Source organism: Malurus melanocephalus, unplaced genomic scaffold (assembly GCF_030028575.1).
Source record: "Malurus melanocephalus ecotype Western Australia unplaced genomic scaffold, MMel_1.1 scaffold_63, whole genome shotgun sequence".
Taxonomy (NCBI): domain Eukaryota; kingdom Metazoa; phylum Chordata; class Aves; order Passeriformes; family Maluridae; genus Malurus; species Malurus melanocephalus.
The window spans coordinates 252,046-277,391 of NW_026623295.1; the positions used below are offsets into that span (position 1 = coordinate 252,046).

At 40.7% G+C, this 25,346-nt stretch overlaps 1 protein-coding gene across 1 annotated transcript in view; it reads left to right on the forward strand.

The window, feature by feature from the left end:
• Positions 1-24,694, forward strand: part of ENOX1 (ecto-NOX disulfide-thiol exchanger 1) — a 239,577-nt gene extending 214,883 nt beyond the window's left edge. Inside the window, exons 13-16 of the mRNA XM_057366309.1 lie at positions 3,099-3,155; positions 17,854-17,956; positions 20,950-21,035; positions 23,752-24,694. Coding sequence (XP_057222292.1) covers positions 3,099-3,155; positions 17,854-17,956; positions 20,950-21,035; positions 23,752-23,883 — 378 coding nt within the window. The 3' untranslated portion in view covers positions 23,884-24,694. The remainder of the gene's footprint in view (positions 1-3,098; positions 3,156-17,853; positions 17,957-20,949; positions 21,036-23,751) is intronic.
• Positions 24,695-25,346: the final 652 nt, after the last annotated feature.

The window sequence follows — 25,346 nt, forward strand, 5'->3', positions numbered from 1 at the left end:
ATATATAGGAAGATCTTGCAATATAAGGCCCAGCAGGGACCACCAGGGCAGACTTCTGAATCTCTGCAGACTCTTGCTAATTGCGAATCAAATGTGCACTCATGCCAGGCAGACAGGCGAAACAGTAGCTGGAAGAAAGGCAGGATAGATCTGCATTTCTCTTGAGAATTAGCAYTGAAACGTGCCTCAGGCCAAGACTGTTAGTAGCCAGAATTCCTAAAGAGTGCTAGGCAGCCAGYGTGCTCCTCCAAGAACCCTGAACGATTTCCAAAAGTTTCCAGAACAGCAGAAGCCCTAGCAGTAATGACCCCCACTTGCCAAGACTCACAGCTTTCCTTTACAAGCACCACAGCTTATCTGTGTGTTTTATCCACAATGGGTATTGAAAACCATCCAGCCGAGCCAAGTAAACAGAGCATTTCTTTTAAAAATAAATAGCGCAGGACTCTCGCCTCGACTTTATGGCTTGTTTTTGTGATAGGTTTGCAAAAAAMTGCCTTTTCATCCCAAGCTGGCAGAGGGATCCCACCCTGCCTCACTGAGGGAGTGTTTGCACAGAGAGGTGCAGCCGTGTCCGAGCGTGGCTGCTCCATGAATCCCCCAGCCCCATCCAGGCTGGGATGTCCTGCTGGGAGTGGTCCCTCTTGCCTCAGCACACTCCACTGCTGACATCAAACTTGCCCCYGACCTGCCCTGGAATCAGGCTAAGGGGCAAGGCAAGTCCTGTTTTTCCAATATTGTATGTTTTTCTGAGTTTCCTGTTCCAACATTTCTCTATTTGGCATGTGCAAGAAGAATATAATTTAAATATTAATTTTTTTAAAGGCCAACATTGGGAAAAAAGGGATTTTACCCCTTTAGCCTGTGGGAATGCAGATGCACACTTTCTACCCTTAAGTTTTCCACCACTGGTTCAGCTCCACCTCTTCCTGCAGAGGTCCCAGTCTTGGCAGGGATGCAAGCACCTTCTTTCCTGAGCTCTGGCATCCTTTTCAGAGCATGGTGTGCAGTAAAAGAGATGGAAAGGCTCAAGCATTCTCTGCATCTGATGAAGCTATATCAGGGTGATAATGTGGGAAACCATGGCAGGGTGAAAGCCTGCATGACGAAAGTAGGCTGCAGGCTGAGCCCAGTCCCCCATCAAACCCACGTGTGGCTGATGGGGACGTGGCATGTCACCAGAACGCATTGCCAAGGCACCACAGTCACCAAGGGGTGATGGCACTTTATCAACCTGGAAAAGGAAAGACAGAGTAACCAATGAGCAGGGCTCCTTGAGCACTCAGGACACTGGCATTAGCATGCAGAACAGTTTTACAAAGCTGAGCACGCTCTCCTGACCTCATATTCAGATGAGTAACTCAGCTGAACCCAACAGGACCRCTCATGTTGGATGAATTTCCACAGTGAGGAATTGGCAGAATCRGGAAATGGCTCTTTCAGCCACACTGTGATGCATAAATACCTAATTCTGGTGCTTGGCTGCAAGTAGCCATCTCAGCTCAGTCCTACCAGCTATCCTCACGGTGAGGTGGTTTCATAGGATGGTGATTTTGTCAGAGTAGGGAAAACACGGAACATTCATTGGAAATGCACAACCCTGCTGTCAGTTTAAATTGCAGACTTCTCAAGGCTTTTGAAAGATGAGCTTCAGTGAATTGAACCAGGAGACCTGATGATTTTGCAGTTCCCAGATATCCTTTGTACTGCTGTATCAGGAAGTGTTGCCCTCTTCCTTCTCCATCAGGASTGGTTTAGTGGCTTGAGCAGCAGTTCCTGAACTGGTGCAGCTCACAGCACTGCATCATAAAGTACAAACCTGATTTTTAAAGTCATTTAAACCATGGCCTGTTTATCTTAATTATCAGACTGGAAACTGAAAAGCTGAGAGCTGAATCACACTCAGTTGAGCTGTTGCTGCCACGTAGCAAAAATACGATGGAGGTTACCACCTCCCCTAAAATAGTAGTCCACAAATGCTTCTGAGTCAGGCATTAATCAATAGATATTGTTCCATAGTGTTCCATTTCACCAGGATTTTAGGACAGTTGTCAATCAGAGCCACAGCTGTAGAATCAACAGTTACATCAATCCCAGCTCCTTTGACAAAAAACAAGGAATTYAGAGGAAAATTTTGTTTATTGTTCCCCATCCCTCCCCTCTCCCTCCATCTCCCTCCTCCCCACAATATCTATTGTGAATTAAATTAGGATAAAAGCATGACTCTCCAGAGCTTTACCTAAAGAGCAAGTGATTCTGGGAGTTTCATTTAAGACTACAAACCTCCATGGCTTATAGGCTCAGGAGAGCTGCAGTGTCTCCTCCTTGCTCTATTTGCTCAATGGCAGGATGAAAGATATATTTCACTGTGGTTCAAGATGTGACTTGGGACTTTCCTTAAATCTCCTGGGAGTGATCTTTACAATCCCTAATGTAATCATGGATTTTCACCAAAAAGCTAATTCAGKAGGCAAAAAATAGTTTTTGTTCAGGCCATATATTTGCAGTGTCTCCTCAGCTCTTCCTGCCACTGGTTAAATAAAAGCTGTTCTTCACTTCCCCTCCTTTTCCATCATACCCAGGAGCCATGCCAGTTATTTAGATGCGTTGTCAGGAAGACAATGCATAGTAGCACTTTGGCATCTTAGCTCAAAATATATCATTGAAAAGTAATGATTAGCAAAACACTGTTTAGCTAGTGGCAACTTGCAGATATTGTGAAGTTTAAATTAATGGCAACAACAGTGGGAAATTAAATTGTTTATTATTCTTGAGAGCAAAATCTCTGCACCTTTTATGCCTTGAAACTACTTTCTAATCTTATTATTTTAAAAAAAATGACTCAGTCTTATTATTTTTCTTCTTCTTTTTTCTTTTTCTTTCTTTCCTTTTTTTTTTTTTTGCCAACCTATCAAGCCTTAAGTATGTTGGTTTCAAAATGGTTGGAGCAAAAACTCATTAGAATTATATGCTCCATCTGTTTTTCTCATTGGAAGCTTTATAAAATGTTCCTTCAAATAAATCAAAGATAACTGTGTGAAATACTGAAGTAATGTGCTTGTTTTGTTCTGTTTTGTTTTGTTTTTCACTCTTTGCAGTTAAAAAGCGCCAAGGAATTAGCAGAAATCAATGGGCACGATGAATCTCAAGCAAATGTAGGTACATCTGTTTATGTGTAGATTTAGTACATGTGTGTGTATGGTCTCAAATTGCTATGTATGTCTTAAAGCTGATAGAATGGCTGAATGATTTGCACATCAGGTTTGAAGTGTTTGGGTATTTTTTTTCTTGAAGCCATGGGTTCAAATCCCAGCCAACTTCATTCRAGGTAGATAAATTGGGTTCCATGCAATTTACTTTGTAGGATTTATTTGGATGAGACTTTAACAACCACTGTCCTACTTGCTATATGTGGGTGTTAAAGATACCATGGAAACGACTGCAAAAGAAATGCTTTCCCTTAGTGTCCTGTCCAGGATTATTCAAGCTACAAAGTTATGCCATTTGTCTCTGTGGCTGCCACCYTGCAGCTGGGCAAGCCTGGTCGTATTTCAGTTCTGAGTGAAGTGATTCGTACATGTGTGTAATTTTGAAATAGTTAATTTGCACAAGGGGACTAAATTAATTAATAAAATCATTATTTTGTCCAACATTAAAGGACTCTTAAGGTTGTGTTTTTTAAAACCTGCTGCCAAAGGAAAAAAAAAAAGCTTCTGTTACTCCCTTAATGTTTGCAGTCAAAACAGCAATTTCCATAAGGGGGGAAGAGGAAAAAAGGGAAAGATTCCTGCTATGTTTGTCCAAACTGTGCGGTCTTGTGCTTTGTTGTAAACATATRAATATTAAAATTGGTTATATACAATATCTTCTTCATAGCCAAGAGAACTAGCAACAGTTTGAACACTAATATATATTAACATCTCTTTTAGTGTTGTCTAATGGCTCAGTGAGGAAAACAGTTTTATCTTAAACCTGAATGGAAGGCTCAAATTTTGTGAACTGCTTTGTGATAAGAAAATGTTGTCCTCGTTTTTTTAATCCTTTCCTGAATCTCATTCATTGTGATCCGTTWCCGCAGTGAAGTCGATAGAGCCTCGTAGCTCTCAGCATTTGGACAGGAGACATTCAATATTGTCTGATAGCTCCAACAAATCTGCAGCTGCAGTCTGTCTGCACGGCATCCCACTGCYCCTTTGAAAGATTCTGTTTGCAGACCCAAAATACATTAATCCAATGATGATCTTGAAATACTCACATATGCTACCTAAAAACTCATTGTACAATATCTGGTTGCAGGTTTTCTAAAGGAGTATCTAAATGTAAGGCTTATAAACTCTTTAAAAGAACTTGTTCCTCATCCAAAAATGTGGATGACAAAATGTTTTGCAATATTGAAATGTTTTAAAGGGAAATTACCTGAATGCTTCAACTTCTATCATTTCGGCTCATATGTAATTGGATAAACAGAAGTGCTTGGAAGTCTTATTTTATGTAATATAAAGGTTGAAATAGCATTAAAAGGAAACATTTTGATTGTGTAAAAACAGTGTTTCAGTACAGATATCTATACCTAAATATCTAATCTCTAAATATCTAATCAGATATCTAAACCAAAATATTTCATAATATCTGGTTAATAGTAAATTTTTCAAAATGTAATATTTTGGTCCAGTTTGTAGTTRTACAAGTTCCTCAAATGCCTGAATTTTCCACAGGATGGAAACTGTATTTTCTGCCCCTCTTTTCCATGAGCTCTTCCCAAGCTGATCTCATAGCAGTATATGACTCTTAAGAGAAGAAGTCAATACCTAGATTGATGGCTTAGAGGGAAACCAGATAGTTACAATTATTGAGTCACAGTCRCAGCCATGTATTCAACAATAATACCACCATGAAATCAGAGAAAGCACAGCAGTACAAATGGAAATAGAGAAATAGAGGGAAATAACTGATGTAAAAGCATTTGCCACAATAATGAACTTTGTRAAATGGAAGCTGCGCTGCCTTTTAAACAATTGCCATTTATATCAAATATGCAGCTCTCAGGTGTTGTGCCTTGCAGGTTRTCTCCACATAAATTCTCAGCAGACTCTGTGGGTTTTGCTCCTGGCCACTGTGCAAATCAGGGATGATCAAAGAGAAGAAGCCTTGGTGGCTCCTACGTGGTTCTTAGTGAACTGTGATGCATATAATTGGATTAGGACATATTTGTTACAGCTGACAGGTTGAATTCAGCAAATGAAATACCTCTACATGCCGAGCAGTAGTGGGAGGTGTTGGGAAGGAAAAATGGCAACGTATGCCTGTACACTGAACACACAATCTTATCTTCACACTGTGGCATATTTAGATTACTTACTCTGCAGAAAACCAGGCTCCTAGAAAGGACAGGCWCAGTGTATATATACAATACATACAAGGCCATACTCTAATCTTAAAAAGATTACTTTCTTCCCTCAGGATTGCTCCTGATGGCACTAGTCTGCATCCTACTTTACATTAGAAAATGATGTTTAAAATAAAACACGTAAATATTTTTCTTAGCAAAGCATATACAGGTGAAAATTTATATTTAGACCTATTTATACTCAGACCTATCCTGGTGTGTCTTCTACATGTCCGTTATGTGAGACCATCCCAAAAAGGAGACAAAGATATGGACACCTGTGGAAAAAAGAAAACATTCCTCCTGAACTAATTTGTAGGTGCCCAACCTATGAATTGACCTTCATTTTTTTCTCTTGTTTTTGCAGGAGAATTAACTAAATTGATTAAGAGGCTGGAGCAATTGCAGTGTCACATTCCCTGTATGGCAGCTCACRCACACAGTTCTGCAGGGGTGGGGGAGACCAAAGTTTTAGTGAATTGCCAACACATCCGTTATTTCCAGAAAGCAAAACCATCTTACAAGGCTCCATACAGAGCCATGAGGGTGTTTCATGAGTGATTTGCCAGGTACATGCAGTAATATTTGTTATGGCTGTTGACATTTCCCAGCTATACTCTGGGTCAGGAAAGGCCAAATGTCGGGCTCAGGCAGTACACAGAGCCCCAGATCCCAGCCTGCTGTTAACAGAGACTTCAACAGCCAGGACTGCCAGAGGGGCTGGCACTGAGTGCTCATTTCCATCAGTCCTGTGCTTCGGAAGAGATCACTCCTTGCTCCTAATCTGACCCCCTTTTCATTTCCTCTTCACTGCTGCATATAATGATATTTCATTCACATCTCTGTCTTTACTGAAGTGAAAATAATGACCAGTGGGCAATCATAATTTCAGATATAATCCTCTTCAAGGATGTTCACAGACTCTTGGGACCTGAATACTCCCAACATGATAGAAATAATCTTGCTTGGGAGCTGTGCTCAAGTAGAGACCATTTTGCAAACTGAAAATGCTAATCACATGTTTTATGACTAACTCCACAAAGACAATTTATTCTTCTACTGTTTCTGTAAGTTCAGTGGCTTTCTGTGAAGTCTCTAGTTCACAAATTAATTCTGTGTTTTGATCAAAGATCTCCTTTTGCTCACTGCTGAATTCAGTATAAATATGGCACTGCATGCAAATACAGTGAATACATCCATGGTTTCAGGGTGAGAAGGTTAACATCCATGATATCACGCTATTGTAAATGGGGAAAGGGAGATTTTTTTTTTATATACAAGTCTCATTTTTTAAGTACTTAGTGATCTGCCAGGAGTTTGTTGCTCTCCCTTGACAGCTATCTGCCTTCATTAGATGGCTGCTGTAAATAACTCCTACCCTTTGTAAAAGCACTGTAAAATTGTAATCAAGAGTATCAGTCTTTCACATTCAAACCAAAGCAAGAGATGGGTCATAGTCACAGCAGCATTTTAAATGCCAGGTTACAATTGCATGGCAAAGTCCTGACATTGTTGAAGTCAATCATTAAATTTCCATCAGGTTAAAAAGTCAGAATTTCACCAAAAGACTTTCAGGGTTACCTCATTATCACCAAGACACAATAAAATGAATATATTTCAGAGAGTGAAACTGATTTCACCACAAGGTTTTTTTGACCAGCTTTTTGTTCTGTTTGGGTTTCATTATTTTAACAAAGTACTGACTTTGACCGCATTTGTCTGTCTGCCTTCTGTSAGCATCTCCCGCAGCTTGGACACAATGTTCTGTGGGTTTTTCTCCAGACATGAAATCAATAACATTAAGTAGGGATGCATTTTTCCATTTGAATGCTTGAGGCTGTTGTCAGAGCATTTCTCAAGTTTAACCAACCGTCTTACATTTAATGTTGGTTCTTCCTTTAATTTTTGTCCTTTGTATCTGCTTTTGAAGCTGTCACTGGATAATGCTGGACTCTAAGGAGGGAACTATCCAGGCTAAAATATTTCAACCATTTCACTACATGTTCACTTAATGCTACAATGAAAGGGATGATATTCCTATCTGCACCCTCGATTTCTCTTTTCACAGAGTAGGTTAATCATTGATGATCTTCATCAAAGAAAAGACAGTTCTTAAGCGAGGATTACTTTTGCAATAATTTGGGTGAAGACTTAAAAAGCTAACCCCCTTTGATTTTTTGAAAAGTCTGTAATTCCATCAAATTCATCAGAGTTCAGTTCTTGTGCTTCACTAGGCAAAACTTTTATTTAGGCACTCAAAGGTGCCTGTTGTGAATGTCCCAYGTTAGTGTGTGTGTGTTAGTACACGCATGCCCTTGGATGTGGCAATTCCATGTGATGTGTCAATAACACATTGAGCCAGGTGAAATTGAAAGATTGAACACAGGGAGGGGAGTAGGAGCTAAAAGAGTGCAAAATCAGCCCATTAGTTTGGGAGTGTGGGACCAAATCTGGTCATCTTTAGTGATGAAGATCCCAAATGATTGCTGATTCTTCTGCTTCACCTCCTTGTGCGTGTAACAGCCATTTCCTGGTTATCCCACTCTTCAAAAGCCTTGCTCTTCCCAGAACAGTGAAGGCTTGGAATGAAAAATGTGCTCAACATGACTTACAGAAGAGCAATTTGAGTCTAAAGTTACAGGCCGTAAAACCCAGTGCAGGCCTTGCACATGTCAGGAGCTCTGTGTTTCTTTCCTACCTGAGCTTCCCAGGTTTGTAAGCTGATGTTAGTCCCACTTTCCATGGCTCCCCTCAGTGAAGTCCTCTGGCTTGCAGCAGGCACTGGGAGCACATGGCAGTGATGGGCACTGCAGAAACTGAGGCAATGTCACCTGGGATCATCAGAGCATAAGGAGAGGGTCCTGGTGGCCTTTCCATACCCGTGACCGCAAGGCTGACATTCCCTGCAGGGGAGTGGCCTTAAGGAGTGGCCGTGCCTTTTCCTACTCCCTGCCTTTTCCATTCAAGGCATTTATTTGCAGCCCTTCCATCACTCATTTCTTCTCATTTCCCTCGATTCAAGGCACATGGAGCATGATAAATGCAAGCAGCTCTGACCGTTCGCAGATCAGCAGCTTTCCTGCTTGCTGCGACAGGCATGAGGAATGACCACCTCCTGAATTCAATACCACGAGCCCTGAAAAGTAGCAGGACTTTAACAGGCTGTTTAGGATGTTATCAAAGAGCCTGCTCAGCCTTCAGAAGTTCTTACAAACTGGTGGATCAGGTCTCCCTGAGTTCCCCCCTTTGCCACCCAAGCCCTGGTTTAGCATTGTAGAAGACAGCAAGAGTTTCATTATCATGGTACAGATGTCTGGCTAAATCACAGTCTCTGATATTCCAGCCATGACTGAACCCTACAGGGAGCAAACGAGGAGCAGACCAAGGTGTATTCTGACACAGAATGTGCTGCCTGAAGTGGATCTGGGCTGGAGCAATAACCCCTTTGTTAATGTGCAGCAAGAAATCACACTGCTTCCCTTGTCCCTAATTAAGAGTGTCAGAGTGACTTGGCTTTTGATTGCAGTGAATTCTGATCATCCGAGGGAGGAGAAAGAGAACTCTGAGATACAATGATGAAATCCATTCAGCCGCCCACTCAGCAAATCACAGAAGTTTTTTTACTTTAAATTTCATATGAGTTCCTCAGGGAGACATCTACAATGCCCAGAGCTACCTGACATTTTAATAATATCTGATCATTATGTGGAGCCTTTCATCCCAAAGCATTTTCCCTGAGTATTTATACTGCACACGTACATACACAGGAGCCATCCTGTCATTTCTGGTGAGGAATGCCACTCAGCCTTGTGCATATGCAGCTGTGTGCCTCACCCACACAGCGTGACAGGCACATTGGCTTGTCAGCGCTCCGGCTCCCCCGCAGCCACCTGAAGGATGATGGGCCACCTCTGCTGCAGCCACAAGCCTGCTGCTGCACTCCTGGGAGCTGCTGCACTCCTGGGAGCTGTGCACCCCACTCACACTCCTTCCAACCGGCTCTCAAGGAACAGACAGAAAAAATGCGACAGAAGCGAGAAAGGGACTTCAATGTTCCCAAGAGCCACACTTTATAGAATGGTTCTCATTGGAAAGGGCTTTAAAGRTCMTCTAGTTCCAGTCCCCTGCCATGGGCAGAGAAACCTTTCACTAGACCAGGTTGCTCAAAGCCCTGTCCAGCCTRCCTGGAACACTTCCAGRATGRGGCATCCACAGCTTCTCATGGCAACCTGTGCCAGTGCCTCACCACTCTCACAGTAAATAATTTCTTCCTTGTGTCCTATCTAAACAAACCCTCTCAATGTAAAGCCATTCCCCCTTGCCTTGTTCCAACATGCCCTTGTAAAAAGTCCTTCTCCAGCTCTCCTGTAGTCCCCTTTAGGTGTGTAAAAATATTCTACTCCAGGCAGAACAACCCCAACTCTCGGGTCTTYGCAGGAGAGGTGCTCCATCCCTCTGATCACCTTCATGACCCTCCTCTGAAATTGTTCCAGCAGATCTCTCCCTATGTTGGGAGCCCCAGAGCTGATGCAGCACTGCAGGTGGGATCTCGCCAGAGCAGAGCAGAGGGCAGAATCCCCTCCCTTGCCCTGCTGCCCACGCTGCTCTGGATACAACCCAGGATATGTTTGGCTTTCTGGGCTGCAAGCTCACATTGMTGGGTCATGTTTAGCTTTCATCAAACAATATTCCCAAGTTCCTCCAAAGAACCTCAGAAAGAATCTGTCATCCTGATCAAGACCCACTCCAAAGGAATAATAACTCCAGTGTGTTTAAGTACTTTTTGCATATTCAGATCCGGAGATTCCCAAAGTTAATATCTTTCAAATACAAAACCATGATGAAAWCCACTCAGTCTCATAAAACATTTAAGATTGGTTTTTGCTTCCTGTTACTTCCTTTTATTTCAACAAAGACATTTTCGAAACTTCTACTAGTCCCAGAAGGGAAACAAAATGCTTTTTTTTTCCTCTCTCTCTCTTTAATTTTTCTTTTAGAAGTACATCATTCTAGAGAAGATTGCAAGAGCAATATTTGTGCTAAAGACCATTTGAAAGGGTTTTCACAAATTCTCAGTCTCAAGTAGACATGAACTATCCCCTCCTACAATGACTTCAGCAGAGCTGGTGGGCAAGTGATGCTTTCATTCAGCCAGCCATTGGTTTGCTGCAATTCCCTAAAACAAAGTGTGCAAAGTGACAATTACCTTTTTTTTCTTGCAAAGCAACCACCTTCACATCACATAAAACATCTGTGTTAAGTCATCAGGAACTTACACATAAATCCAGCTTTAGAAAATGAAACAATCTGATCATACTTTTGAAAATGAGCATGAAGTAACTTTCATATTACTTATCCCTATTTGGCATATATACATTCCCKTAAAATAAATGTGCTCAAATACAATGAGAAAAATAGAAAGAGATCGTTTCAATGAGAAAAGCATTTTCAGATTAYTGCTAGTTGCCTAAACTCAGCAGGTGAAAGTTATAATAGTAAAAGCTTTGTAATGAAAAAGTTAAAAGCATCTCTCTGGCAAATGGATCAGAAAAATAGGATGTCAAGAGCACCATAATACAATTAATCTTCACTCCTGAAAATGCTTCTATTATGTAGGATAAATCAGATAAACAAAGCCAAGATCCATCCATTTGAAGTTTTTCATTCATAAGGCCTTATATTCACAATTCTTATTTTTCTACATTGCTGTTCCTATAATTTCAATGCCAGATAATTTTTCAGGTTGTCAACCACTTATTTGTTAATACCAGTGCACTCTTAAATTTACAATAATGGTAAATCCTATATTAGTGCTATATAAAGGTAAATATGTATATGATTGTCCTCTAAAAGTAATTACAATGTGCTGTTGCTGACCRAACTGACACTGGCTTCTTGCATGCAACAAAATAAGTCACCAAGTTTAGGCTTGATTTGAATCAAAAGTTGACACCTGGTGTCTATAATTTCTAATGATAGACCAGTCACATTCACCAGCAATGCAGCATTTGGCAAATATGGCCTTTGGCAAATATGGCCTTCTGCATCACTAAGTAAGTAGTAGATGGAGAAGGATCTTGTAAGACTTAGAAAAAAAAAAAAACCACTGAAAAGCAAAGGCTTTTYTTAATGAATTGTTGACCTAGTGCTGACTCTAACAGTGGCACTATCTCCTTGTGAGAGCTCTGGTTTTGGGAAGATGGTTGGATGACTCTTTCCTTGCCTTATTCTTTTCATATGTGATGCAACACTGCAAATTTTTACTGTAAACTGAGTTATCCCAGTGCAAATAGAAAAGGCCAAGAAACCTCTCTGCACGTAGACAGTTGTCATAAAGCCATTTAACTCAGTGTTGGCCACTTTACTAAAATCAATTCTTACGCTGTGAGAAGCCAGGACAATACAAAAGATAATCTTACTAGGAAGTAGTTAATTCACTAGAGCAAGATAATTCATTTGAAGCAACAAAAGAATTATATTAATCAAAAATTATGAGCAATTTTCTAGTCAGAGTATATTTAGAAGAGTAGTCAGCAGAGAGTCAGAAACAGTCACTGAAGAGGACAGACTAAGAGCTATGTAACACATGATGTTTATGGAGAATTTTAAGTTACTTTTAGAGTTCAGACACTCAACCAAATTTTCACGCCTTTTTGTTGTACATCCATGTGCTCTGCCACTGCAGCTGATCCTGCTCTGAATGAAAGGTTGGACTAGAGATCTCCCAAGGTCATCTGCATGATCTTGTGGTGCTGTGATCAGCTGAGCCACAATCACTGCCTCTGAGTGTACTCATAGTTTCCCCACATTTGCAGGGAAATTTGATTTAAGTTAAATTTAAATAAGCTCCTTCACTATAGTTTAGCTCAACTCGGATTGAATAATTTTGAATTCACYGTGGATCACAACATAGACAAGGACGGCAGCCCGTTCTCAACTGACAACCATGCCAAGCTGTCAGAAGTTGTCCTATACCTCAACCTTGCATGTCCCCATAAATTTAAGATGCCTGACTTGATGTGCATTGAAACTATAGCAGGACTTCCATTCACTTGATTGGAAATTGAATTATGCTCCACTCAGGTTAAAAGTGCAAGATTAAATTTTCAGATGTGGGTCTAAAGTACATTTAAAGAAAGAGTAGCAAAGCAAACCCAACTATACCAKGTTTAGGAGGTTCACAGAAAAATGAAAATAAATTAAATGCATACAGTTCTTCACGTTGCAGACCAGTTTCTACCAAAGTTTGCAATCAAACATGGTTACTGGGTGCTCAGTAAGCAGTTTGGGCAAACACCCATCAAGTCCAAGGCCAGTTCTGTGGGCTCAGAGCAGGTACATCCAATACCATATCGGCTGTAGATTTGGTATCACATGTGCMCAGCTCTTTCTTCCTTCAGAGTTTTAAAATTACCTTTTATTTCCAAGCTTACAGCATCTCTCTGTCTTGCTGTTAATAGCCTGCAAGATTTTTGCTTATGTTTCAGATGCATAGTTTTCCTCTCCTCCTACTCATTTTCTCTCGTAAATCCCCTGGCTGATGAGAAAGTGTGGCATATCCCTTACATCTAACAACATCCAGCATCGCTCTGTCACGTGCCTGCTGTGACAAACATCGAGTCTTTCCTTTCTCTGCTGCTGTTTTAAGCCTCAGACAATTGGCTTYGTATGTTTAGTAAAAATGCAAACTTTTCCCGAGGCTGCTAGGTTTATGGGATTTTTACTGGGTATTCCAGAAGATACAATATTATTTTTACTCCCTCGCCACACAATTCTACAGAATTCCATGAACTACAACAAAGAAAATTAGGTCTTTGATGACAGTATGCAAGCTATCCCCCTAGATTCAAAGATAATTATCAAATACTTGGATTACCCAGAGAGTGAAGGGAATATTTCATCTTTTTGAATGTCATTGCATCCTGGTCACATGTCAGGTATCTTCAATGTCACATTCATTAAATCCTATATTCTGCCTGTTGAGCAGAGTCCTGAGCAATGGATGACATGGAAGTACACTCTGGCAGGAGTTTTCAGGTAGAGCAGCTACTGTACAAGCCCTGTTGAACTCCTAGTGTTTATGGAGAATATCCATATCCTCACTCCCCCCATTTTTAGGGATGCTGGCTAGCATATGTTTTCAGGCAAGAGGAAATATTTTAATTGTCTGCGTTTTTTGGTCTGGTTCATGATTGACCTGAAGGGGGGTAATGCTATCTAGATTGGGAAGTTTTTATTTAATATCTTACTTTCCCATAGGGAAAAAAGAAAACAAAGGAGAGAAAGACCCAAGCCATCCAGCCTAAATTTTTGTAGCTTTCTGATCTGCTAGAGCCCTGGAGGGCAGAGATAGCCTTTTGTTCCTACAGGATCTGTGACTATCTTCTGTAGAAAGTCACCACATCTCTATTCTTCAGGACCTCTGTGTCTCTCTGGCAGGTGCATTTCTCACAGGAGTCACTCACAAATGAGAATTTGCTGTGTTTTTAGTGTCCCAGCAGTCAACCCAGCTGCTCCCCCAACAGTGAGACCAGGCACCTTTTGCTGCAATATGCTTGCCTGTGCCTCTTCCAAACAATTTTTTGTCCAAAAGAAGCCAAGATACTTKAGTGAGTGATGCAAACCAAACTTCTCTCCCACCTTACAGCCAGGCTTTAGACATCCATGTGCAAAGTGCTCACGTATGACTCTCCACAGCTCTCAGCTCTGTGTGAATGGTGGTGTCAGAGATCTGCTTGTGGAGATGAATAGTCCATGACCTAAAATTGTTATTTGCTGTCCTCTGTTTTATTCTGAAAGTTTTCCAGAAATACTTTCTGTCTGTTTCTCCTGCCCTTGTTCAAATGCAGGGAGCCCTGAATCAAAATACTGGTCCCAAGGGATATGTGCAGAGTTACGGGGTTTTCAGTCCCATGAGGGAAATTCATGTCTTCTCATCATCTGCTGAKGGATGAAAGAGTCATTTTCAAGGAAAAGCTCTAAGCTGGCAGTGGTGAGAGCATCACACAGAATGGTTGCATTCATACTGAGCAGCTCTGGAGCTGTCGTCATCAAATTGGTCCTCCACATTTCCAATACCTGACATAATTAGTGAATAATAAATATGACCAGGTCTCTAATGATCTCCAGGTGTGATTTAACCTGGATTAAGCCTTTCACATACTGCATTCAGCTCTTGCAAGGTCATTTCATTTCTAATAAGTACCGGTTTGCACATGCTCAGCTGTGTTCTTGTCCTTTAATGCAGTAACTGACAGATGGTAGCAAAATATTCCTTTTATAATGAAACCTGCTGAAGGAGACTGCTCAGGGCCTCAGAAAATATAATTTGCCAAATAAAGAATGGTCTCCAGGAAAGTAAGGAAATACTGTAATATRGTAGATATTAAATAATTTTCCTCAGGCATCTGGTGATCAGTAGCTTTTTCTCATGTCAGAGAGGTGACCTAACTGKTTTTTTCCCCAATTATTTATTGCCTCATTCACCTTTGTACTCTTAAAAGTCTTGCTTCTGTGGGTTGACATAAGTAGTTCCTCTAAAAATGGGTAAATTAGCTGCATGAGGATTTGTTGTAGAGGCTTCATAGRTACCAGATTTGTATCTGCAGTATGTTGTCAGATTCGTATGGTTTTCACTTACACTATAATTAGCCTAGTTTCTGGGTGATTTTCACACCCATTTTTCAGACCAAATTATGCCATTTCTCTTAAACCACTATTAATTCCTAGCAGTATTGCTGCTGAATTCTGATCTCCTTTAYATGGCTGTGCACACCCTGTGTTTTCTCATGGACTGTACAAACTTCTTTTGGCAGCTGAATGCATCACAGTGGTCTACTTTATCATCTTCTGTGAGGCAGGTAGTTTTGCATGGCAGAAATCTCTCCTTTTCAAGCCTCCAAGAGCATGCAACTTTCTTCTAAAGCCAGTGGTTTGCTGAGTATCTATCTTTGCCACTCATTTCCTCGGTCTTCCCCACATTTTTTTTTTTACACTTTTAACCTCTGTACCAACACATAGCTAAGGAAGACTTGATGTGACTTCCTTTAGCATCCATTTGCACTGCCCCATAAATCATACAAAACGTTCTGCACAGGCTTAAATCCAGGCATTAAACGGGAATCCATCTGTTCGTAGCTCCCAATGGGATTATAGTTTTTTTCTCTGCATCACTGCTTGACAAAACTTCTAATCCCACCTGAAACTGCAAGTGTGCTGTTTGGGGCCTGTTATATYAAATACACATCTCTCTGCTCTCTCCTTCCCCTCACAAGAATTGCTATTTTTAGACTGCTTTTTTATGTCTGATGAAGTCAAAGTTACATCTTAACCTATCCAAGTTCTGGTGGCATGTGCTGCTCTTCTTTTTTGTGCTGTGCTATCATGAAATCTGTCATCCAGCTCTGGTCTGATCTGTAACCCCCTTGTCATTACTGCCCTCCTGAAAAAGCCATGTAAACACCTCTCTATTTCAGTTTCTTGCCTGGCTTTCCTTTCACTGTTGTTGGATGTCATGGACAGCAGTAGATCAGAATTTGCATTAGCCTTTGGCTCTGTCAGGAGGGGAATGAACAGTGCTGGAMAATTTAGAGCACGCTGCTGCAGCTATAATATGCCCTGTGCATTACAGCACTACAGGAGTGTTTGTGTCAAGGTGATGTAGCTTCCAGGGCACCCAGCAATGCCATTATTTTAAGAAGGGATCACTGCCAACTCCTGAACTGCAGGCTCCCTAAACTAAAATAACGCAACTAAAAAGTTATTTCATTTCTGCTAAGTAAAAAGGCAGCAAAGGCTGGCACGTGCACAAATATATATGGATCTCTGGCCAGGAGAAATGCTCAGCTGGCCATTGCAGCTGCAGGGAACCCCGGAGGAGTGAGTGGATCTCGCCCCTCCTCAGTGTGGGCCAGGGTCTGTCAGAGCCCTGTGGTGCTGGGGGCTCAGGACGTGTGTCCCTCGTGTGCACACAGGGCTGCTCCGCTGGCACATGGCAGCTTGTTCCCCCTCACAATGCCAAGGAGCACGTGAAGGCACGGAGCATCTGAGCCATCAGGAGCTGCCTGTCCCACAGCCACCCCTTGGAACAAGCTGTGGAGAGCACAGGCTACATCACTGGGGGCTTTTGGGTTATGCTGTTTRTTGTTTCTTCTTCAATTGAGAATGAGGAAGTGCATGGCTCTTTTTACCAACCTCACAGACTGTGACGTCCTTAGTCATCCATAAGGAGGCACATTTGATATATGTTGGAGTTTATGCCTTTTTTTAGCATGGATTATTCCACCTTCAGAAATGCCTTAGAGCAGCTCAAGCCCAGTGTCCCTCTTTTATAGCCAAAAATGCTTGCCAAGAATTTTGGAGCAAGGCACCACCCCAAGGGCTTGTCCTAAAGGAGCCGCATCGTGCTACCAGATAGTACCTATTTGCTTGCATTTAGGGCTGCCCAGTCCCACGCAACCTCCAGCAGCTTACCTTGRCTCCCTCAAACACAAGAGCACCATTTCTTCACAGTCCCACCTCACGCCATCAAATCTCCAGCACCATGCTCTCTGCCTCCGAGGTTTTGCATGGAACTGCTGAGGATTTCACAGAGCAGATGCAGCAGTGAGTCACTGCCTCACCGAGGAACGAGTTACTGCACRTTGGCTGCTCCATGGAAACTGCCCATGGATGTGCTTGATCATTGTGCAGCACACTCTGAGCTAYTTGTGTGGCTCAGAAATAATGTATTTACTTCACATTCACCCAGTCCCACAACTGCCTGGGTACTTGTGATGGAGCACCTGCTGTGTGACCTCTTGGATGAAATTTGGGTGGTTCAGGCCACSTGGCTCCAGAAGAAAAGAGCTGAGAGTAGGAGCCTTCACTCGTTTGCCCTTCAGCTTGGTGCTCTCTCAGTCCTTAAAACAAGGTAGCCTTACACAAACCAMCGTTAGAAATGGTCATCTTGGAATGTGCCAATCCCCAAAACATTCCTCAGAATTGTTTGGGATGGGCCAATGCTACACCAAGCATTGAAGAGTGTAACAGGGCAGAGGCTTGCGGTCTGGTAGGTAGAAATGTTGTTAGTGGCTGCTGAATTTGCTCTTATGGCTATAGCTGAATGTTTCCATCCATGTTCCCCAGAGGCACTCGTGGTTTACAGCTTTAATAGCTGAAAATGTGAGTTTTCTGACCATCCCCACACTTTATGGCACAATCTCTCCAGCTGTTATAATGAATAAGCACTAGCAACAAAATTATTACTGACTCCACAAGCAAAATTTCTCTTCTTGGCAGCACTTGGCATAAAGGTAGCTCAAAATGTATTTTAATATTCTGCAAACAACTCAATTATTTATAATTGTCTTGTCTATAGATGTGAATTAAAGTAATGATTTTTTTATAGAGTTGAAAGGAAGCAGACAAGTTTAATTGAAGTAAATGAAATCTACATGACCACCTGTTTGTTTTTTTAAACTTTATAGGAAATCAATGTATTGACAGTAGCATTGGTCAACCAAGACAGAGAAAAAAACTCAGAGAAACGAAGCCCGGGTCTAAAATCAGAAAAAGAGGCACTATTAATAGGTAAGAAAATCCTAAAGAAGATTTTTGAGAACAAAATGTCTTTTAACAAGGTTCTGTTTTGCATATGTGTTTACACACAACTTTGTGCTAATAAAAGTAAAAAAGAAAAAAAATAGACTTTTTTTTTTTTTTTAATCTGTGTTCAGAATGGCTTTTAGTAAGAAAAATCTTAAAATACAAGTGAGCTGTGCCTTTCTGAAAAATTCTGYAGTTTAATGAAAGAATTTCAGGTATGAAGAAAATTGCAGGATCTGCATTTAGATTCAGAGAATGAATTTATAATGACTTTATTTACATCAAGATTTAGCAGGCCAGAGTCATATAGCTTGTTATATGATTATTAGACAAAGTAGTGAAGGAGAAGGGGATGGAAATAATATTAGTAAACTACCAAGCAAAAAATATGTATACTGCATGTATTAAGCAAGCCAAATTTATGCCTTTGACATTAGGTGAGGGAATTAGCAACATGAATATTTATAAAGAATACCACAAGGACCGTCATATCCTTTACCTAGAATAAAATCTTTAAAATAAATTCTTAAAGAGTCYCTGAAGCTAAAGCTTATAGGCAGTGGGCCAGCCAGGTGGTATCAGGCATTTAGGCACACAGACCTGGCTACCCTTGGAGGGAACATGCCCCATTTATACCTGGGCATGTTTTGCATTAGGTTTCAGTGGGGCAGGTTTTCATGGGRTATAAGCACTCACAGTCCAAAATGTACCCTGAGGCATGGCAATAGAAATGTTGACCTGAAAGAACAGGTTTAATTTCCTTGGTTTGGTCTTTTCACAAATCAGTGATGTCCTGCTAAGTGATAGCTCCAAAACTACCTTAATTTGTTTAAATGCAACTCATTTGCATCACCTAGGTACCAGGAAGATTGCTGGTTTATGTCTGAGGCACAAATTCAGCAATTCACAGCTTCAGTTCAGACCAAAGAGGTCATTTGAAAGTGAAGAATGTATTTAAAAGTTAAAGTGGCTTGATACAAAAATTCTCTGTGACTGGTGAGATGCAGAACAGTGGAAGGTACAGAAATGTATGAGTTGATTGAATTCTGCTTCTTGTARTAAAATCTGGAACTTTTCATTGCAGGGGATGGTATTTGGTCTGCTCAAAGTTCATTCTGTGAGAAGGACAGCAAGCATGGGATTTCAAGAACAGAATAACAAACTTTTTTTTCTAGGTCATTCACCATTTGACTGTAACAAATGGTGGCAGTGTCCCAAAGTGGGTCCTGCTGTTCAGTGGCACACTCAGATAAACAGAATAATCTCAGTTCAGATATCACCAGTTATAATATCCCCACAACTGACTCGTTGGTACAGTTCAAGGATAAAAGATTCCTCAAGATGAATTTCATGYTACCTCTTCCTCTAAGGCATGATCAAGTGTGGGCAATGGAAAAATGGGTCCTTCCTCCATCCATTTACTAAGTCTTTCTATATTTTAAAAAATACAGTTTTGTCTTGGTGGAGAATAGCATAAAAGAAAAAATTACTAAAAAGTTACCATGGAATTCCAGTCAATAACTACGAAATATTGACACATTGCTTCTTATTTACATTTATGAAAGAGCTGGCTTTGAATGTCCTGCATTAATAAGCCTTGGGAACCACATAACAGTTGCAATGACACTGGTAAAATGTGATTTAGGTACAAATTGGATTTGCAGTCACCCCATCCAAATGTGGTGGTCTTGGCTGTTGCTTCTACAGCTCTTGTGAGGTTGTTTGTAGTCACCCACAGCACAAAGGAGGTCACTGCTTCTAGGACTTGCCATAGAATAAAATTAAATACATGCCATTCCTTATGCAGGACCAGAAGTCTGTAAATGCTRTTTGAAAAGTGGGGGAGGGAAAAAGGTGTTCTTTGCAAAGCCGGTCTAAAATGCATTAAATATTGCTTATCAGTTTCAAGCATGGCCAGTACTTGGGGAAAAATGAAATCCAAGATTATCCTAATTCATTTAGCATCAAGAAAGCAGTATGGCCTGCAGTACACAAGATACAGTGACCCATTTTTGTCATTTGTAAGCATTTTTAATCCTGGTGTTTATGATTTAAGTATAAGAAACTTCCCCTAGGGTGGATCAGCTAAGAAACCCATCCAAAGAGAGTTGAAAATATTTGTTCTGATTCTTACAGTTCAGCTCTCCTCAAACAGCCAGTAACACACATGCCATTTTGTATTTTCACTGTTKGCTTAGAAGAGGAGGAATTGGATAGTGCTTTTAATAGCAATACTGATGCCCCAAATCTTGTTTTCTCTGGTCATCTTATTAATGCTGTCACTTGATTTTCACTGCAGAAAACAATCTCTAGAGTTAGATCCTGACTCCTTTGAAGCCCTTTTATTCCCATACCTTTTATAATCATCCTGAAAACAACAATGAAGATAGAGAGAACATGCTCTCTCTTAAGAAACAGTAAATAAGCAAATGTGTCATAAAGGATTTGTGTTTTCTTCAGCAGCAGTTAGGGGTAATACGGATTAAATRCTTTTCATAACCAGCATCTGCATAATCACTAGAAAAATTTGAGGGAGTGAAGGTTCTGACACAACTGTATGAAACGTTTTCACAACAGAGAATYCAACGAAGGGGAAAAAAACAATAATTTTGCCATTACAATATCCACAATTTTATATTGGTAAATCAAGCATAAAATTAGTAGTTGAAATGCTCCCAGCAAGGCTTTGTTTAGAAATTCCTTTATTCATCAGTATATTATCTTGGTCACTTACTTGCTAACTGCTGTCATTCCTGAAGATGAGCTATTGTATTTAGCACGCTACTATGACTGTATTAAAAATGTGCTGTTTTGTTATGTTTATTGGGTTGTGCAAGAAAAATAAGAATTATAATTCATACTGAAAAACTTGCAAGAACAGACTCTTCAGAATTATTTCTTATTATATAAGAATCTGTTTTAATGATACAGTGTCTGAGGTAATTTCAATACTTTGTCTGCATTTGTTTTTAATACAGGTATCATATCCACATTTCTTCACGTCCACCCTTTTGGAGCCAACATAGAGTATCTTTGGTCTTATATGCAGCAGTTGGACTCTAGGGTAAAAAAAATTTAATCAAAATCTGCTTTCTCTTTAGAAATATTGTATTATTCTTTACTGCAGGTTAAACCCTTCATGCGTTTCCATTAGAAAGATAATGGGATATGGGGCTTGGGGGTTTGCAGTCTTTATTCATTTGCAAATTACAGTGCACGTGCTTGTCTTGAGGTCTTTGCCTCGCACTGCTTAGCTATTCTTTTTGGCACAGAAGAGCAGAGCTCTAAATGGCAAAGACTAGCAGCTGATTTTATGACACATGATGCTGAAATATAGCTGAGGAGAAAAAAAGCCATGGCCATCAAACTGCGCAGTTTTTGGAGATGGCTCTTAATTCTTTGGAAAGTTGTTAGTTGTGTGTCACACAGAACTGAACCTTCATGAACACAGGAATGGACCACGTAGCATGTCCTTTGTCTCCATGTGGAAGCAGAGATGGCCTCATAAAGGAATTGGGTGACCCTGTTGCTAATTTCAGTGAAGCTGTGGCCAAGACAAAAGTGAGGCCAACACAAAACAGTGTGCAAAGTYCTCAGTGCATCAGTTCATGCAGTCCACAGTCAATACATACCTGTAGGACAGGGTTCTTTGACTTGCTTTTTAATATCTGCTGTRGAATGAGATGAAGCCAAGCCCCAAAATGGGCCTATTCCTCTGCACTGAGTATTAAGCAAGTCAAGGGTGAGAAGCTTAAAGGTGAAACATCCATCTTTGATCAGGTGAATRTTTCTCCAAGTGCTAAACAGTAGCTCTGCAGATGCCAGGCTTCAAGAGACACTTAGCAGTGTGGCCAGCCACAGCTCTGTCCCACATCTGCCAATGCTTGGATGGTGGTGCTTTCCCAGATCTTCTTGAAAMACAGTTCCTTTGATCCTGATCATATTTTGCTCCTGAACTGCCCCCTCAGCTCACAGCTAATATCAGCTTCCCACTGCTTTGATGGGCTTCTTCATGCTTCTGGACATCCTGGATCCTTCCTCTGTTTCTATGAAAAGGTGTAGCGCTAAAAGCAGRGGGGATCCTGAACTAGAAGCTCACTGGAATTAAGACAGGCTGTATTGATGGGTGAGGAAAGACAGTGACTCTGTTGGGCACTGCCCTCAGGCCATGGCGGCTCAGATTTGCTCGTGATTTACAGCCCACTGCAACCACAATGGAAAGGGAGTAGGGGATGAGGGTAGCAGAAGGAGGTGAGAAACTGATGAGTTTCAAATCTTTTTTAAATGTCCAGTTTTATCAAGAACTGTGCTGCTTTGGTCCCTTTTTGTGGGTGACTGTGGGCTCTGTCCTTGAGTTTCTGCTCACGTGAGTTGGCTTCTGAGAGGCTGCCCAGATCAAGCCCCTTCTTGCAAACAGAGCCCTCAAGGAAGGAGCATTGTCTCCATCTCTGCAGCTGCCACTGGACCTGCCCACTGCATTGCAAACACAGCTGCAGAATTTGACCTCGTTGGTTGATTTTGGAAGCAACTGCTTGTAGAAACAAATTACTTTTTAATAGCGCGATCCAGAGAAGCAATCTCAGAGATGAATTTCAATTAYTTTTCATGGCTAGCCTGTCATTCCTCGCCTGAACAGGAATGATAAGGTCAACATACCCATATGAGCTGAGGTCTCAGTACAGAGCTCAGACACATTGCACAAATGTAACCAGATACCTATGCTGCCATGTGAGTACTTACAAGATGGATTGGATCACTCTGGGGCTTTAGACAGCCACCAAAAATGAGTTTTGGYGCCACCTTTAACATCTCCTTTAATCTTTCTCCTGCACTAACCTCTACAAAATARTAAGAGGCAATGGATATTTTCTTGYTCCCCCCTTGGGTGCACTGTGGTATAATTAGCACATTTTATGTTTATATACTGTTTTAAAATGAAAAGATTTCACCATGGAAGGTTTCTACTAATATTAATGAGCAGAAATACCATTATTTCCAGAGAAGCCTTTCAAACCATGGAGATACCTGTGGATAACAGGCAGCACCCATAGATTTCTTTGCTGTTCCTTTCTTGACCACCACTTTAGAAGCAGGAGGTTAAAATGGTTCATGGTCCATGGCTGTTCATTTCTTGCCTTCCCTACTGATTATATGAGGAAGATTGCCTTTGTGAAAGTGTTTTCTGTAATGAGAGCAYCTTTCCCATTAGGAAGGTGACCAGTCATTAAAGTTTCAAAATTATAAAAAACATCCCGACCAATGCAGTATTGGGAACTTTCCTGTTTAATTAGCTGGGCTGCTGAACTGGGTAAGACTGAGGGAAGATGGCTCCATGGATAGTCAGCCTTAAATAACAAAAGGGAGCTGATTAAAGTTTTTTTGAAAGAGAAAAGGTGATGGAGCTGGGAGAATTCAACAGCTCGTAGGCTGAGAACCAGAGTGAGGTTCCATCTGCTTCCTCATCCTCACAAGAACACTCATGGCTGTAGTTTTTAGAGGGTCTTCATAGCACACTGTGGCCACAGCCCCAACAGGGCAGTTGTCATTGCCTTGCAGTGGGATGCCTCTATAAGAGCAAAATCATTCCTGCAAGGAATCTGCACTTGCTTTGGAGTCTGGAAAGTCAGGCTAAGGTTAAAAAAAAATTAAAAATTGTTGGCTGTTTTCATATGGCCTGGATTCCTCTCCCCTGCTCCCCTGTTATGCTGTTCTTAATGTTTCCTCTTTACAGGCTACAGGGCAGCTTTATCACTTTAATTTTACCTTTGTTTCTTTCTCAGATCTCTGCCAATGAGATAGAAATGCTTTTGATGAGACTGCCACGCATGTTTAAACAAGAATTCACTGGTGTAGGAGCAACACTGGAAAAGAGGTGGAAGTTTTGTGCCTTTGAAGGAATTAAAACTGTCTGACTGTGACTAGTAATGAAGCTATGCAGAAGAATTCCTAGAGCATGGCAGGGTTATAAAGTATTAAAGTAAGAAATTTGGGTTTGGGCACATAGTAGTATGTTTTCAAAGTTATCCAAGCCTAATTTTAGTTACATTTGTGACGTTCTCTTGTGAGTGGAAATGTAGTTGTGCACCAGTTCCTAAAATAAAATAAAATTTTTAAAAAAAGTTTCAAAATGTGACAGATTGTTTCCTATGAAAACTGAAGAAAGATACCACAGTCATAATGATTTCAAAATACTACATGTCCTACATCTAAGAAAAGCTCATTGAGCAAACAGTTAAGGAGAAAGATTGCCCAGTTATGGTCGCTAMGCTGCAGCGAATTATATGTAATATGTAGTAGAACTCATTAAGTTTTGTTATAGAAAGTTCTTTCTGTTTAGTAAGAGAAYTGAGTAATTTTACAGTAAGGAAAAGCATACCAAAAGAAAACTTGAAGATGTGTCTGAAGTTATTGTATTTTGTAAATTAAGTTATATGCTGTACCAGGGATTTTTGCCTTATTGAAAGAGGCCTGAAAATGTGATTGGAGTCCTCAAGAATGCTTTATCAAGAATATTATTTTTCTAATGTAACTATTCTCCATTACAAGTTCTTTTAACATGRATTGCATATCAATTTTCATAAACATGTAAATAAGGAGGAAACCAGTGTTACTGTATTGTATTTGGTATGTAACATTCAGGTTTATGCATCTAAATAAATATTCAGTTGCATTACTGTTACAAATTTTATAGCAGATATATTAATTTTTATCAATAAATATGACTTCTACCATATTGTTTGTGTAAGTTTTTCTTCTGGCRTTTTTGAATTTTAATCGATCCAGCAAGAGTCTCCTGGAACTTATCTTTCCCCTGCCTGAACTGTTAATTGCAGATAACTTGGTTAAATGAATTTCAAATCCAAAAAGAGCTTGCGATATTAGCTAAGATATTAGCTAATTTTCAGTATTGTTAGAGGAAGTAGCAGCACGGACCTTTGGTTTTTGTTTTTTTGGTTTTTTTCCAACAAGCAGAGTGATGAAAAATAAAAACACCTGCAAATTTCTCATTTTCATTGTTGGGTAAGAACACCGACCTGTGGATCAGGAACAGCAGCCTCCCTTGGGGCCACACCCCTGTGCAGGCAGAGCAGAGAGATCACAAGAGATCTGGGCCCAGGAAGTGAGGCACCACAGCGGGAAATATGTCAAATTGAAGCAGATGCAGGGAGTATCCAGATACCTGTCAGAGGGATATTTCACTCAATAAACAGCAATTAGTGTCAAATGCATTTAGTAGTGAAGGAACTCTCTGACATGGTTCTTGCTGATTGCTACTTTAGGACCTATTTYTCTTCTGGCTTCTACCTGGAATAGAGAAATATTAAACAAAATGCTGATTGTGTACAAAGGGGGAAAATAAAGAGGCTTAGCATCT